General features: G+C 53.9%; 2 protein-coding genes across 3 annotated transcripts; both read right to left on the reverse strand.

The window, feature by feature from the left end:
- Window positions 1–789: 789 nt before the first annotated feature.
- Plekhn1 (pleckstrin homology domain containing N1) lies at window positions 790–8,397 on the reverse strand. The gene is made up of 16 exons (XM_051171637.1): window positions 7,843–8,397; window positions 7,651–7,750; window positions 4,916–5,062; window positions 4,720–4,800; window positions 4,568–4,640; window positions 4,292–4,419; window positions 4,099–4,212; window positions 3,913–3,993; window positions 3,222–3,297; window positions 2,930–3,078; window positions 2,659–2,799; window positions 2,327–2,473; window positions 2,028–2,168; window positions 1,655–1,867; window positions 1,400–1,448; window positions 790–1,319 (listed from the first exon to the last, which is right to left on the reverse strand). Exons 1-16 carry the CDS (start codon window positions 7,923–7,925, stop codon window positions 1,216–1,218), a joined length of 1,827 nt encoding a protein of 608 aa, XP_051027594.1. The 5' UTR covers window positions 7,926–8,397; the 3' UTR covers window positions 790–1,215.
- A 117-nt stretch (window positions 8,398–8,514) lies between these two features.
- Klhl17 (kelch like family member 17) lies at window positions 8,515–14,149 on the reverse strand. Of its 2 annotated transcripts, none has more exons than XM_051171650.1 (12): window positions 13,932–14,149; window positions 13,131–13,390; window positions 12,919–13,040; window positions 12,551–12,772; window positions 11,995–12,111; window positions 11,588–11,801; window positions 11,236–11,380; window positions 10,984–11,151; window positions 10,524–10,612; window positions 10,335–10,408; window positions 9,941–10,122; window positions 8,515–9,700 (listed from the first exon to the last, which is right to left on the reverse strand). In XM_051171650.1, the coding sequence occupies exons 1-12, from the start codon at window positions 14,030–14,032 to the stop codon at window positions 9,472–9,474; spliced, it is 1,923 nt and encodes a 640-aa protein (XP_051027607.1). In that variant the 5' UTR covers window positions 14,033–14,149; the 3' UTR covers window positions 8,515–9,471. The 2 variants fall into 2 exon arrangements, with proteins under 2 accessions (XP_051027607.1, XP_051027606.1); XM_051171649.1 differs by having other exon boundaries at window positions 10,981–11,151.
- Between the last annotated feature and the right edge of the window lie 1,675 nt (window positions 14,150–15,824).

A 15,824-nucleotide genomic window follows, 5' to 3' on the forward strand; every position in this document is an offset into this window, starting at 1 on the left:
CAGCTTGCCTAGGCCTGCCTAAGTCAGTGAATATGTTCTGGGGCAGCGGTTCTCAACCTTCCTAATGCTGCAACCCTTTAATACAGTTTCTCATAAAACCATAAAATTATTATTTTTCTTTCTTTCTTTCTTTTTTTTTTAAAGACAGGGTTCTCTATGTAACAGTCCTGGCTGTCCTGGAACTCTTTTTGTAGACCAGGCTGTCCTTGAACTCACAGAGATCCGCCTGCCTCTGTCTCCCAAGTGCTGGGATTAAAGGCATGTGCCACCACACCTGGCTTAACATTATTTTCATTGCGACTTCATAACTGTAATTTTGCTACTGACTATTATGAATTATAATGTAATATTTTTGGAGCTAGAGGGTTGCCAGGGGGTCATGACCTACAGGTTGAGAACAACTGTTCTGGGTATAACTCTTGGGGTGGCTTCTGAGGCCCCTGCAATGTGGGATCTATAGGGTTGGATTTTCTCCAAGAGCCCTTGACAGGTTATACACAAAATCTGATAGCATCCTATTTCCATAGGATTGTCTCCTGACACTATAGGGAACTTGAATAAAGCCAAGGCTGAGAGAAATTGTGGAGTGGGAAGGTAGGTGTTGGGGCTGAGGTGACCCAGTAATAGTGAGTGCAGGGTCTATGCAGGACAGCACATGAAGGTCCTTAGGGTGGCAGGGTAACACAGGGACACAGCACCAATAAAATCTCTTTCTTGTTTATGGTGTTTCTGGTGTTTCTGACCAGCCTTGCCCTATGCACCCAACAGTGATGAGTCTTCCACATCACTTTGTGTCTTGTACTAGCTCTCACCCTACCGACCTCTGACTCTCACGTCCTCTGACTTCATATGCTGAGCTTGACAACTTGACTTTTTCAGTACTCTATTTCACATTCATGCTGCTCCCCACTTCTAAGTAAAAACCTGCTCTAGCATGCTCACCTTTTCTTTGCTAGAGCTGTAGGCCCCAGGGTTACTCAGAGTCACACTGATGTCCCTTACTGGTTTGTTCCTAGGGAGAGTTACTTTCTCTCAGTGTTCCAGCTGCTAAAGCTGAGGACTCTACTGAGAGGTGCTTCTATCCTCAGATTTCTAGAGACATCCTTAACCTGCTGGTATATTTAATGTAGGTCAAAGGACTAGCGTAACTGCATGCTCTTATCCAGGTTGGTGCTGGCTGGTTGTATTTCTGAGAAGCAGCCCACCTGGGGGTCATCAGATCCACTGGATGAATCCCCCCTCCACTGCAGGCTTCCTGACCTGCGGCCACTTCTGGTGGGAGGGAGAGGAAGTCTTGTTCCAGACAGGAGCCTCTTCATCTAGGAGGGATGTCAGAGACAAGTCATCAGCCTTTAGGAAGTTGCACCCCTTCCCTGAAGAACAGAAGACCCTCACTCACCTGGGAGAGGCGGCAGAGAACTGGGTGTATCCTCTTTGGCAGGAGTGACCTGGAAGCCCCAAACACAAGTCTTAAAGCCATCACAGATAAGCCCACCCGGCCTTCCAAGCTTTTGCTACTTTCTTCCCCTTACCTTCTAGCTTCCTGTCTTAACACCCTGTCTCTGTCCCATATTCTCCTTAGAGTCCTAGAACCCCCCTACCCAACATCCCCTGACCCAAGAGCGTTCACACCAGAGTAGAGGATGTAACTTACAGGCTGAGGGAAATCTGAGGGCTTTGGCCCTCTGCTCTTGATGGAACCCCGGTGTCTCTGGGAAGCTCTGGACTGCGGGGCACCTTTCCTGGGGAGCAAGTGGGAGCCCAGAGGCCCAGGGGAGCTGGAGTCTGAGACAGGCACAGACACGGAGACTGAGGGGAACGGGCTTGATAGGTCAGGTCCAGCTGATGTCTGCATCGCACAGAGGAACTGAGAGGGAAATGTGGGTTATCTGAAGACCTTGTCTGTGACCACTGTGAAGCCTAGGTATCCCTTGCTCAGAGACACCCTCCTTCATAGTCTTCAGGCTTCTGACATCTGCTGATCTCACTATAGCACATCCAGTTCTGCCATCTACTAGGGCACTGACCTCATCTAGGCCTTGGATGTCTGTAATCTTGTGGTGAGATGTAGCTGGTGGCGTGTAGGGATCAGCATAGAGCGGAGAGTGTGGTATGTCTGAAGAGTGATCCTGAGCCTCTGGGCCACTGTCTAGGTCCAGCGCACTCGTCTACAAGGAGAAAGGCATAAATGGTTCCTGAGTTAGATGCAGAGAGACCCTTATGTCCTCAGACCCTGATGTCTCTGGGTTCTAGGAACACCTAGACAAACAAGGAAGTAGAGCCAGGAGGGACAATGGCCTAGGGTCAGGGAATGTGGTGGGCTTACCTTGGTCAGGTCCAGATGCAGGGGCAGTGGGACAGCTGAGCCAGATATCCCCCTTCGAGTTTTGCCCCTGGGAGACTGGCTGCTGACACTGCGCCTCAACTCTATCTTCTTTCGGCCAGTGGTGACACAGTTTGAGTTGGTCTGGCTCTGTGGAAACCAAGTACCAGTCAGGAAGCTCTCCAGGGCTCTTTCCCACAGACTTTCTATGAGGCTGTATGGAGGTCTCTTCAGTTCACATGCCCGCCCTAACTACGGTCCTGTGCTCCCCAGAAGACAGAATCCCAGGTTTTCTTATCCCCCTCCCATCCTATACGGTTCCTTTAGGTACTTACAGATACAGGCTGGGCAGGGAAGCCTATAGTGGTTGGCCCTGAGGAATCAGGGAGGGACTGGCTAGTAGGGAACACTGGACATTCTAATTTCCAGCTGGTTCGTCCATCGGAAGAGAGTGAACCTCGGCCTTTACCCACAACCTAAGCAGCAGAGATAAGGGGAGTGGCTGGATCCGTCTCATTATCGACCCCTGTTTGGACCTACCCTTCTGCTCCCTAGTTTGTACCACTGCCCACAACCTGAGTTATGGGGACCTCACTTATCCCTTACCTGTGTGGGTCTATGTAATCCTGGGAAACTCTCTGGGCCAGGCAGCAGGTGAGCTCCATCCCTGTGAGAGACAGTCCGGAGGCAGAGCAGCCACTGACTGTAATCCTCATAACTGGCACATACCACACGGATGGTGTTGATGAGGCGGCCTAGCACACAGATAGGTGGGCTAAAGTCTGACAGGACAGGTACATTCCTCATCCCACAGAGCAAAGAGTTGGGGCATCCGCTGAATTCATACCCCCGCCCGAAGCCCAGTCAAGCAGTGGGTAGACTCTAGCTAAGACACTACCTTCGATAAGAAAGGAGCGGATCTCCTTTTCCTTCTCTTCTAGATTAATGTGGACGGCACTTAGTGGGAGCTCTCCCTGCAGAGTGAGGATGAGGTATTTACCTGAGTCATCTCTGCCTCTCCCTGGCCCTACCCTTCCATCACGCCTTCCAGAGCTGGGTTGGAAACCCAGACCACCCAGCACTGAGGATGACACTCCAAGAAAGGCCAGGCAGCTTTGTTTGTTTTGGGACATCTGCACTCTACTTCCTTGTTGGGTTTTCACCAGCTGATGCCAGTTGTAATAGATGCTTATAGGGACCAGCCCCCATCAGGGCTGCCCTCTGGTGTTTTCCAGTGACCGTGAGCACACACCAGTGTTGTGTTTTAGTCCTAGACACACACATATACACACATGATGCACGGAAGGTGCTCAGAGACAAGGGGGGCATGCACCAGGGATTCCAAAAAATAGCCCGTTTCATCCCACCCACTCCAGGGTTAGGGGTATCCCTCCAGGAGGAGATGGGATTTAGAGGGTGGAGATTTCTCCTCTGTGCCAGAGCAGAGACCAGACTGACCAGGGCAGTGGGGCCAGATGGGTGGATCCCTGTGCTCTGTCCCAACAGGCCCTGAAATACAGGTTTCAGAGTCTCCACCCCCACCCCACAAAAGGCACCTTCCTGGACAGGTATATGTGGAGATTGCCAACCTTAAAGCTGAGCCCTTCTGGCTCCTCAGAGAAGATGGCCAGGGATGCTGGATATAGTACCAGAAGCCGGTCCCACTGCTCCTGGATAGAGTAGGGGATAGAGTGGGGTTAGGCACCTAGAGTCCAGCCTTACCTGCTCCCGTATCTTTTCCTATCTCATTGAACCTCAGGTCTTTCCCCACGCACCTGGGAGGGCAAATGTTGCAGCTTGACCCTTGAGGCACAGATTGCGCTGCCCATGGATTCATACTCAGATCCTCTCCATAGCTGGGTGCAGGGGAGTTCATCCCCCAGAGGACCCTGGGGAGAAGGAAGGAGCAGGTCAAAGGCAGATCAAAGAGTCTAGATGGGGAAAGACTTACAGGTTCCTGCTACTGACCTGTGGGGGTGCTGAGTGGCAGCGTCGCAGACCCCCCAAGAGAGCCATTTGTTTCTCCAGGTGGTAGAGCCAGTGGCTGAGCTCAGCCTCACTGTGGCAGAGAACAAGGAGCGGAGCAGGCAGTGGGCCTAGGGCAGAAGAGTCAAATGGGCTAGGGGCTAAGCTTAGAACTCACAGAAGCCCACAGAAAAGCCTCCTCTCCAAGGGCTCTAAGTAGACCTCCAAGGCCAGGTTCAGAGGTCCTGGTCCAGTGGTGGCCAAGCACTCTCCACACACCTGTAATCTGGAAGGCATGCTCTCTGGACCCATCAATCGGGCAGATGCTCAATTCCGTCAGTGGTAGCAGCCCCTGCCACAGGACAGTATAGGAGGGCTGCAGGGACTCCTAGGGAACCGAGTCCTTCCCTCCCTCCATCCCTATCACTCACCTGGAATGTAAGCCCTCCACAGCCATGAGCTTGGAAGTACAGGTGGGAGGGGAACAGCTCTAGATAGCAGTCACTGATGTCCTAGGGGAGAGTAAGTCCACTAGTCTCAGAAGCTGGACAGAAGTTAGTCTCAGACAGCCCTGGGATGGCATGGATGTTGGTTCCCAAGCATTCCTCAACCCGGTATTGCCCCTACCTGGCTGTGCTGGAACCGCAGCTGAACTTTAGAATAGTGCACAACCTTGCCTAGGTTCCTCACAGGTGTCCTCCGCCACCCTTTCTTGAATACACTCAGGAACGGCTGTTCCAGGTTTTCTGGCTGATTTTCCAGGGCCGGGATGTCCTGGGGAAGCAGGGCTCAAGAGAGGGACCAGATGGGGCCAGTTCCCCAGGCAACACACACACAACTGGGGCATACAGCTCTGGTCACACAACTCATTCATCAAGTGCACACACAAGCATATTCTTCACAGGAAAAGTGGGATATGTACACACCACACACATACATATAACTCTCCATACAGCTGTCTGCTCTGTGGTACAGATGTAGTGAATACATGGTGGGTTCAATGCCTGTCTTCATTACCTCCTACACTGTACAATTTGACTTTGGTCATTCAACACCACAGACTTTTCAAAGTGTTCTGAGTTATATCCTGAGGATAAGATAATGCTCAGGGACTTCTCAGGTTTTCAGTGGGAGCTGGCAATGGTTCTACGAAAAACAAAACAAAACAAAAACCAACAGGGTCCTGGCTTATAATATTTGCTAATTTCTTTGTTGTAAATACTCCCAATATTGCCCAAGTTGAGTTATCAGCATGATGTCTGCGAGATTGGAACTGGAAAGAGATGCTAGTCAGCTTTCGTGAGTCTCTGCTGGTGGCCTCAGTTCATCATCTCTATATTACTTATCTTACGGTAGAAGGTAAAGCATTGGCAATGACCTGAGGCCGACTCTATGACTGAACTTGGGGCCCTGTCCCCTCCTTCACTTTTCCGTTACATAAGGCTTATATGTGTCTGTGTGTGTGATTCTCTGCTGAGACCTCTCAGCCCTAACTCCCCATCTCACCCCTTTTTGAGCTTTGTTCAGGTTTTATCTTCTTTCTGAATGTCCTAAAATTCCAGCCTTTGCTTTTAACTTAGTACTGATTTAGTATGGCTTATTCTATCTTCTCGAGTTTGTCTCGACTGTCTTTGACATAGGAATGGAAGAAGGTGAGAACAGGAATCTTGTTTTACTTTGCTCATGACTGACTCGATAGAGCCTAGGACATGACCTAGGATGTTCTGGGAGGCAAGAAGAGATATAGACCCAACATCTACACAGCTGTTAGCCAGTCCTGGAAGAGTCTTCTATATCATATTAGATACCAGGCAGGAATGGGTAGTGATGGCCTGGAGTAAGCAGTGAGCCACAGGCTTAGGACGGGGGTTATGCTGCCTTTGGGAGCTGCCCAAGACCACCTGTATGGGCTGCTGTGCACTGACCAAGTTGAACTAACTTTAGTATAGGCCTAGGAATGCGAACAGACAAAAAAACAACTCCCAATCTTACTGGCTTTGGGTGGGGCCTCCTGCACCTACACCCAGTGTTGAAACTAATGCTAGATGGCTCTGAAAAATAGGCCATGGCTAGGAAGGGCTATGAAGCTGGTCCTGGTGCACAGACAGCCTTCAAGCGCTGTCCCTCTGAGGGCCCAGCTTGGAACTGTGACAGGGCCAGCTCTAGCTCGGTGCAGAATCTACCTAGAGTCCACAGCTCATGTGCAGCGCTCAGGAGGACTGGTTCTATGCCTGGCTAAGGTCCCTTCCTCTGGCTCTATTTCCTGAGGGTCATGTTTAGCTTTTCCCAGTTATGTTCTAGCTAAGGTCAACTACCCTGGAACTTTGGGACCCCCTCCCAGAATTATGTCCTGGGCCTGACTAGAGGGAGCTGGGATCTGAGATGGGCTCATAGAGATACCACCCTTGGTCACTTTAGGCCCCATTTTTTCTTCTACTTTTTTGAGGCAGCAAGGTTTTTGAAGGTGGCACCTGCTTGCAGAGAGCCTTGGGACCTCAGAGACCAGGAGAGGCTGTGGTACAATCTTCCTAGCTTCCTGGAAGTCTATGAGAAAGGTATACTTCAGGAGTTTACATTAGCTTCAGCACCAAAGAGTACAGAATAGGAGCCTTGCCCCAACTCTGGTAGAGGCTGCACATATAACAAAGCCTGGCCCACTGGGGTGGGTGTGGTTCTCCAGGAACAGTACAGTAGGAGGGGTTCCTGTCAGACCTGCAGCCTAGGCTCCTCCAAGCATTGCCCGAGAGTTGGGAAAAGGGGAAAGGAAAGGTGTCTTTCTCCTCAGCCAGCCACTAGACCCACAAAATGGTTAACCCTCTGATCTCATGACAGGAGCTCTAAAGGTACTCAAGAGCCAGCTCCTTGCTGTATGGGATGGGTGCCTGCCTAGATGGCAACACGGTAGCTGTGAGCTGCACATAACCAGAAACAGCTGGGGTGGGTAACACTTGGGGACTGAGGCCTGTAGTATGCTATGTACCAGAAGCTCCCACACACAGTTGTTGGGCCTAAGACCCAGTTTGGGGCAGTGGAGGTTGAGGGTGGCCACTGACCCCTTGGGTGTGCAACAAACTGGGCAGGCTCTGCCTGCTCACCACTGACTCAGTGCTGGTCTTGGTTTCACTCTCAGCCTAGACTTTTGGGTGAGTTCCCCAGGGAGGGGCAGTGTCAACTTCCTTATCTTATTTTGGACTTGGATCCCTCCAAGCCGGCTAAGGATGACCCTGAGTAGCTGGGAGATGTGATGCCCATATTCTCACTCATACTGCGGCACACACAATCATACAGGGGAAGCACAAAGTTGTACTCAGACTCCAGGCCCAGTGCCATACCGCTCCAGCCAGACACGCCCCTCTGCTCACCGTCCCAGGTATGTAGTGGAAGATCTTGTTAGCTGCGGTGTCCCCATCAGGCCTAGCCTCGGTGCCAAACAGGCCAGCCAGCTTCCTGGCGCTGTCCTCTCTGGGAACAAGGGAAACCGGGGGCTCAAGGCCTGGCCCAGGCAGCAGGTACAGGGAGACCCTGTTCCCTTGTAGCCCCGCCACACCCCTCACCTGTTTCCCTTGAGCGAGGACTTTCTGGAAAAGGAGGCCCGTAGCCTTCTGGGGGTCTGAGGGATGCAGTGGCTGTTCCCCATGGATGGCAGCTGCTGGCTTGGGCTGGGCAGGTCGACAAGTCTGGGTACTTGTTTCTGTCGGCTAATACCTCCCCGCCGGTGGGCGTGGCTACAGGACACCCTGCCCCTACCCTGGGGCTGGAGGAGGTTCCTCCTCGCCCAGATTGGCCCCTTTCTGAGGGAAACCTTCTAGATAGTGCCTAGGTTTCCTGGGTCCTAGGCAGGCAGCCTTGTGGTAGGGTAGACATTTCATGATAGGGCCAGGAGCTCTCACACTCTGTATAGGCCTGGCTAGGAGGGCTTGGTGTGTATACACCCTGTCTGTCCGTGTTCAGGCTAGAGGTGCCTGGATGTTGGAGTTCTCTGAACACAGGGATCCTTCCTCCCAGTTGTCCCTCCCCTGCTAGAGCTCACATGTCCTGTTTCCACATGAATCCCAGCTGCCTGAGTCACTGGTGACTGTAGGGGGTGTGTGCGCACTCTAGGCTGTTCAAGGAGTGCAGTATCACGTAATGGGAGGCAGAGTGCTCCCCCAGCTTCTTCCTGGGACAACCCTCCCCCAGACCAAAGTAACCAAACGAAAGAAAGAGGCCACATGCCTCCTAGGTTCCTAAGACAGGAACGATAAAGTTGGGGCCGATCTTCCTCATGCCCTCCACAGCCCCCGAGCATGGGAGCCTCGGGACTAGGACGACAGCCCGTCTCTGCTGGCTAACCCATATACCAGTCTCTGCTCTGCCATTTTGCAGTCCCAGACATGAGTGTGGCATCCAAGCCTGGCTGCACACTTGCCTGTCGACCTTCACCTTGTTGTCCAGACAGGAGCCAAAGATGTGCTGAAGGCCCAGAAGCAGAGCGTACAAAAGGGGCCAGAGATGGACATTCAGCCTCAGGCCCACAAGGCCCAAGAAATATGTTTATTGTTCAAGTTGGCTCATATTGCTGTGTAGGATCTAAGTGCATGTTGTGTGCCCAGCTCCACAGAAGACCCAGAAAAGACATCACACTGTATACACAAGACAAAAAGAAATAAATTTGCTTTTTGCCCTTCAGGGACAGTCCCTGGCAGAGACAGGTAAGTGCTGTGTGCAAAGCTCTGGTTGGGGTCTGCATCTTCTCAGAAAGCCCTTGCCTCTGCTCTGGTTGCTCTGGCCCCTACTGTTTGCAAGGCCTAGCTACTGCTGTTTACCCTCCTTCAGTGAGTGTCCACCCCCAGGATGCTCTGCTGCTCCACAAAGGCAGACAGGCAGGAGGGCACTCTGAAGGGCTCCGTGGTCCCTACATGCAGGGGAGCTGACAATTGAGAGTACATGTGTGAACTGGCAGCTGCAGCACTTCTCATCCATCAATAAATAGTGAATCAATAAATAAGTGAGTGAACAAACAGCACACAAATAAATGAACAAGGACAAATGAACACAGAGACCAAGACAGAAGGAGCAGGAGCTCTCTGGTGAGATATGTGATCTGCCCTAACACTTGGTGGAGGAGACAGAGGTGGTAGGGCCACCCCGTAGGGTTTAAGGCATGTAGGAGGCTGCAGGGCCTCTGTGCAGTCTGACGTGTGTCAGAGGCTGGTAGAGGACACAGACAGCGTGGGTGAGGAAGGTGGTGGGAAGTTGAGCAGCTCCAGCACTGCCACACCCACACTGCTGCGTCTCGTGAACATGCAGGACGCTGCCACCCACTTGTTGGTCCTCGGGTTGTATTTCTCTATGGAGTTGAGGCTGGAGCTGCCATCATTGCCCCCAACAGCGTAGAGCCATCCGTCCATGGCTACCAGGTCATGTGTACTCCTGGGGATTAGATAGGCAAGAGTAAGCCCACAGGGCAAGGCAAGACATAAGCCACATAGGTGAGGCACAGAGGAGGAACCATAGGGACAGAGCCAGGAAAGGAGCTCCAGGTGCCCAGGAGGAACCCAAGGACCTGCTGCACTGTTGAGGTACTGTGTGCACAACCCCTGGAGCTAGACTCCTGGGGTAAACCAGATGGAGCCGCAGAACCACTCATCACCCACCCCCGGCCTTATACACCTGCGGATATTCATGGGTGCCACACTCTCCCAGGCACCAGCTTTGGTGCTGTATCTCTCCACTGAGTTGAGGCAGCTTGTGCCATCGTTGCCCCCTGCCACATACAGGGCACCCTCCAGCACCGCTACACCTGCTGAGCTGCGCCGGCTCAGCATGGAGGCCACAGGTGTCCATGAATTCACCTGCAGAGACAAGGGGACAGGCTGGAGGCAGACCCACCCAGGGCACCCCACCCCCGCCACAACACACATTCTACTCTTGGCTGGGTATCTGAGGGTCAGGGGTGGGGTACAGAAAGCAGACCCCTTGGGTGGCACAGGTGGCCAGAAGATGGGGTTATGCCCATCCCACCCAGCAGGAGAGGAGGAAACTGTGATAGGGGTGCCTTATGCACCTGGGGCTCGTACTTCTCCACGGTGGCCAGGTGTGATGAACTGTCATAACCACCCACGGCGTACAGGTTCCCATCTGTGGGAAGGCAATATACCCACGAAGCTCCTGCAGGGTGCAGGGGCTTTGGGGGTGGGTGGGAAGGGGATAGGCAGGAAAGCAGGTACCGCAGGAAGCAGGTCCTGTCACCCACCAAGTGTCGCCACACGCACATATCGCCTCCGGGTGCTCATGGCAGCAATGGATGTCCATGTTCCTGTCAGTGGGTCATATCGTTCAGCACTGTGGGCACCAGAGTGACGCTGATGTTCAACTACGACAGCCAAGTGACTCTTTCCCGGGCCGTCCCCTCATCCCCACAATGCTGTGGCTAGCATCCTGAGCACCACAGATTCTATGAATAGCAAGGCATGCTGGGTAGGCAAAGGCTCCTGGCTGCTTGAACTGGAGGGAGGGCCCCAGAGAGAAAAAGGGACAGAATAGTGTCAAGGCCCTGCTGATGCCCTGAGTGAAGAGGCCTTGGGGACCTGGTAGTCTGGGTTAGGCAGGACATCATTCTCTCAATCAGACGTGACTTCATATTCAAGCCAGCCTCATCCGTTGCTGCTGAGCCATCCCTGCAAGGCCACTGGGGCCCTAACCCAAACTACTACCTGTTGAGGCAGGAAGCCCCATCATAGCCACCGGCAGCATACAGAAGCCCATGCAGGGCAGCTACACCCAGGCAGCTTCGTCTTGTGCCCATGGACACCTCGGGCTGCCATGTGTTTGTCACAGGGTCATAGGACTCCACCGTAGCCAGGTCTGAGGTTCCATCATAGCTAGGAGAAGAGTCCGCTACTGATCAAGGATGGCCTGGCAAACATATGACAAACTCTTGACCCATGCCCAGCTTCTATGCTTACCCGCCCACAGCATAGAGTCGGTTTCCAACAGCAGCGACTCCCACACGGGCCCGGCGTGTGGACATGGAGGCCACCACATGCCAGCGGTCAGTTCGAGTGTCATATGCTTCACAGTCTCCATGGATGGCAAACAGGCTCCCACCACCTGGAAGATGGTAGACAACATAAATAAAGGGGCTCAGGAAGGCAAGGCAGGGAGCTCTAGTGCAACCCAAATACAAAGATATGAAGGCTCTGGGGGTGGTCACAGATGGGGACCGGGTCACACAAGGCATATGTGTAATGGGTTGTGTTTGTTTCTGTGCTAGGGTAGATGGCCTAGGAATGAATGGGAAGAAGGGGAGCAGCATACCCACAGCAAAGAGCACAGGACCAGCACCCTCACAGCGTCGGGGTCTTGTGCGGCTAGTACCCAGAACACCTCTCTGCTCAGGAAGTAGGTGGAACTTAAGAGCCTCAATGAGTAGATCCTTGCAGTCAGGATGATGCCTCACAAGGCTTTCAGCATCCACATGGCCCAATAGGAAGTCTCGGCTCAGCAGAGGCAGCCGTACACACTTCATCAGCTAGGGCAGGAGGTGCTAGGTAAGGCAAGACCCTAGAGTGCACTTGGCCCAGCACTAAGACCCAGTCAGGTGCCTACAGCACCCCAAAGGAGTCCCTGAACGGAAGATGTGAAGGACTCCAAGAAGTATGCTTCCAGCCTAACCACCTCCATTGCCTCCTGGATACCATGGGCGCCTCAGGACTTGGCCTCACCCGTGGTACATGCTGTCTCCGAGTGTCTACATCATGTTTGACCCAGCTCAGGACTGCACGATAGACGTCTTCCTCTGAAGGCACGTTCAGGCTATCGCTAGAGACCAATTCCAGCACCTGGGGGGCAAAGGTCCTCAGACCTGACGTCTAGGTAGGGAAGGGCCCAGAAAACCCTTTGAAGGTGTCTGAGAGTACCAGGCAGAGGGCACAAATACACACAGTCAATGTTCTTAAAGTGAAGGACAAAGCAGAGTCAAGATTCACAGATTTTGGTTCCAGTAGTGCTGGTGATGGGTAGAGGGGTGAGGGGTACCCTAGGCCCTGCGTGGAATCAGAGACTGGGGAATCATGGTCCTAGAATGTGGCAAAGACAGGAATCTAAAGCAAACCAGTGGGTGGAATGAGAAGATGGAGTCAGGACTGGGGGGAGGCGGCCAGGGAACGGACCACAGGGTGAAACTTGCATCAGAAAACGTGAGGATGAGGACTGCAGGACACTGGCTACTAGGGTCGGCTGGGCCCCGCCTGACACGTTACCTGCTGCTTCAGTGCTTACCTGCTTCAGTGGCAGCAGCATGAACTCTTCGGTCTTGGCCACATCCACGAAGTGCTGCAGCACGTACCTGTGTGCTGCCTTGAGCAGGTCACTGCATGAGTGTGTGTCTGCAAATCCTCGAATGCCCAGGCAGTTGGAAGGGTCAAGCTGGCTCAGGAGGAACTTGCAGCAGGCATCTCGGACACCATTCAATTGCAGCAGGCTGGCAGCTGGGAGTAGAGTCTGGGGCACGAAGATGGGTGAGGCAGGAGTGGGCCAGGGGAGCACAGAGTAACCAGATACCGAGCAGAGGCATGGGGAGGCCAGGGCACACAGATCTGGGGCTGGAGACCCCAAAGGGGAATGAGTGTGGGAATGGCGTGCCTCACCTGAACGTTGCCCTCGCCCACCACGATCTCTGCAGTGTATGCAAACTGCACCAGCTGGTCTAAGGCCTGAGGGTCAATGTCATGCAGCGTCACATGTGTCTGGCGGCTCTCACTCATCTCATCTGTGAGGACAGTGGGTCAGGCAGCCTGCCCTGGGAGATCTGCAGAGAGCCCCCACAGGGCTGCCCAGGACTGTGGTATGTGGTACTTGCTTGTGAACATGGCGTGGAAGTACGGGCTACAGGAGGCCAACACCACCTTATGAGCACGAATCTCCTTGGCTGCCACATGCAGGACGATGTCGCACAGGAGGCCACGCTGCCGCATGCGGCTCATAGCCACAAAGGCATCGTGGTAGTGCCGCTTCGAGTTGTGTGCCACACTGTGACCCTCTCGGCTCAGCAGCTGCATCGCACCTTCCATGGGGGCTGCAGGCCGGGCCTGCCTGGGCCGAGCTCGATCTGTCTCAGGGCTGCAGGCCGCAGGGGCAGGTCAGTGTTTATACACTGTAGGGAGCCACTCATCCACCCTTAAGAACTCTGGGCACAGGCAAGCCAGCTGCAGTCTATCCCCAGTAGTCTAGTCACCAGGGACCAACAGCCCATCAGAGACCATCTGTCACTCACTGCCACTTTCCAGGGCGCAAGTTTTCTCTCCTGTCAAGGAGTCTCCCTGGAGCCAGAGCAGATTCTTCCCTAAACCTAAGCCTACTCTCAGCTGGCACATGTCCCTCTTCCTTCCTCTGCTCACCACCTTTTCTAGTGCCCCAGGAGAAGCAGGCATTTCCCAGGGAGTGGTGTCCTCGGCACTCATTGTTAGCGCAGTAGGCGCTGGAGAGAAGTTGGCCAACGCTGTACCTCTGAAGTGAATCCCCGGATCCCACTCACCAGGAGCAGCCCCTTCTGCCCCATTCTGCAGATCTGTTCAATTGCAGCCGGAGAATCAAAGGGCTGAGACCCTGCACCGCCTCTTGCAGGGAGCCATCCCTCCCTCCATCCCTCCACCCCACTCACGCCGGTGGCTGGGGCGGCGGTGGCGCCTCGGGCCCGGGCCCCGGGCTACTGTGCTCTGGACTCTGCGTCCTGCCAGCAGGCCGCTCGCCACGGGGCTGCATAACTTCAGCCGCCAAACCCGCGGCTGGCCGCGAAATGCAGTATGACTGAATCGGACCGCAGGAAGACTGCTAGCGCTGCGTCCACTCCGGCGCCGGCGGGTCTCCGCAGCCCCTGTTTCTCGGCGCCGCCCGCCCAGCTTCACACAAGGTTGCAGGACCAGGCACCCGCCCGCCCCCCAGCGTTGCGCCGCCAACCTCCCTCTGCTAGGGAGCTCCACTTCTACCCCCGCCCTCTTCCAAGGAACAGCTAACTTCAAGATAGGGTACCGCAGCACTCACCTGCTAGCTCTTGCTGTGGACGACAAAGCTCCATAGCACTCGGGGCGCGCTGGGTGCTTGCCCTCGAGTCTTATCCTCAGGCCTCTCTTTTACAATCGTGTGGAAAAGCAACTCCCCTCCTGGTTCGGCGCTCCTACACATACGTGTTTGAGCACTAAGTGGATTAGGGTCGGCCAGGTGCTGTGTTACCCATTGGGATGGACAACCCAGGCTCGCCAAGGGATTAGGCATCCCTTGACATGAAAAAGATATTTTTATTTTACTTGTATGGGTGTTTTGGCTGTTTGTGTATTATTATATTAACTACATGCGTGCAGTGCCTGTGGAGACCTGCAGAGAGAATCAGATTTCCTGGGACAGCACCCTGTGGATGCTGGGCACGGAAACTCGGTCCTCTGGAAGAGCAGGTAGTGCTCTTAAGCCCAAGCCATCTCTATCCAGCCCCTGGCCGGTCTGTCTGCTTACCTACCTATGTATGTATCTTGCTTTTCGAGACAAGAGTCTCCCTGTGTAGCCCTGGCTGTCCTGGAACTCGCTCTGTAGACTAGCCTCGAACTCAAAGAGACTCAGCTTCCTTTGCCTCCTGAGTGCTGGGATTAAAGGCCAGTCCCTAGTTAAAAAAATTTTTTTTCCTTTTCTTTTCTGGTTGAAGTGGGCAGAGCCCAGCCTTGTATTTCCCGGGTGGGAACTGTTGTTACTGTGTTTTATGAAGGGCGTTGAGCTGTGAGAGTCGATCAGCCCGTACTCGTTAATTCGTGCGGAAATCGCTGCTTAGCACACCTGTCGCGCCAAGAGGACAAAGGCACCCTTCCGCTTAGGGACTGCCAGAATTAATGCGTGAGAACCTTAAAGCTACCGGCACGGTTACGATGGGCGGGGCTTGCTAGAGGAAGTCTGGCGGCGCAAGGCATTCTGGGCCCGGAAGTTGGCTGCATGCTTCTTTGAGTATCATGGCTGTGTCTGGCTCTCCCAGGAGGTGAGTTGATTAAGTGGGCGGCCGGATCCCTGGCAGCCCTCACTCTCGGAGTTCTCTACGTTTGTAAGTATGGCTGGCGGGCGGCCGGAGGTCTTGACCTGATGTAACCCGCAGGCGACTGGCGGAGTTGACAGTAGACGAGTTCTTGGCCTCGGGCTTTGAGTCCGGGTCGGAGTCGGAGCTGGAGGACACCAAGGAGGCTGCTGTGCAGGAGAAAGAAGAGCGAAGAGTCCGTTCTAAGGAGCAAGGGAGCACGCGCACCTCACCCAGGTGAGAGCCCGGCCCCGCCGCAAGGCGATCTACTTCCAGTAGTTCTTCGGTCCCACGTTGCTGCACAGAACTATGGGTCAGCTGTCTTTGCGTTGGAAGATAGTGTAGGAGGCTCTCTCTCTCTCTCTCTCTCTCTCTCTCTCTCTCTCTCTCTCTCTCTCTCTCTCTCTCTCTCTCTCTCTCGACAGGGTTTCTCTGTGTAGCTTTGGCTGTCTTGGAACTCTGTAGAGCAGGCTGGCCTCGAACTCAGATATCTGCTTGCCTCTG

This window comes from Acomys russatus, chromosome 29 (assembly GCF_903995435.1).
Source record: "Acomys russatus chromosome 29, mAcoRus1.1, whole genome shotgun sequence".
In the NCBI taxonomy this organism is placed as follows: Eukaryota; Metazoa; Chordata; class Mammalia; order Rodentia; family Muridae; genus Acomys; species Acomys russatus.

What these genes read in the sequence shown, in the direction of transcription:
- Plekhn1 (XM_051171637.1), bottom strand. Translation starts at nt 7,925, where the DNA reads ATGGGGAACAGCCACTGCATCCCTCAGACCCCCAGAAGGCTACGGGCC. An exon ending in GATTACATAGACCCACACAG is followed by an intron (nt 2,800 to 2,929) that starts GTAAGGGATAAG and finishes TCTGCTGCTTAG; the next exon opens with GTTGTGGGTAAAGGCCGAGG. An exon ending in CCTCAGATTTCCCTCAGCCT is followed by an intron (nt 1,449 to 1,654) that starts GTAAGTTACATC and finishes TGGGGCTTCCAG; the next exon opens with GTCACTCCTGCCAAAGAGGA.
- Klhl17 (XM_051171649.1), bottom strand. Translation starts at nt 14,032, where the DNA reads ATGCAGCCCCGTGGCGAGCGGCCTGCTGGCAGGACGCAGAGTCCAGAG. An exon ending in TCCTGTGCTCTTTGCTGTGG is followed by an intron (nt 11,381 to 11,587) that starts GTATGCTGCTCC and finishes ACCATCTTCCAG; the next exon opens with GTGGTGGGAGCCTGTTTGCC. An exon ending in CGACTCTATGCTGTGGGCGG is followed by an intron (nt 11,152 to 11,235) that starts GTAAGCATAGAA and finishes CTCTTCTCCTAG; the next exon opens with CTATGATGGAACCTCAGACC.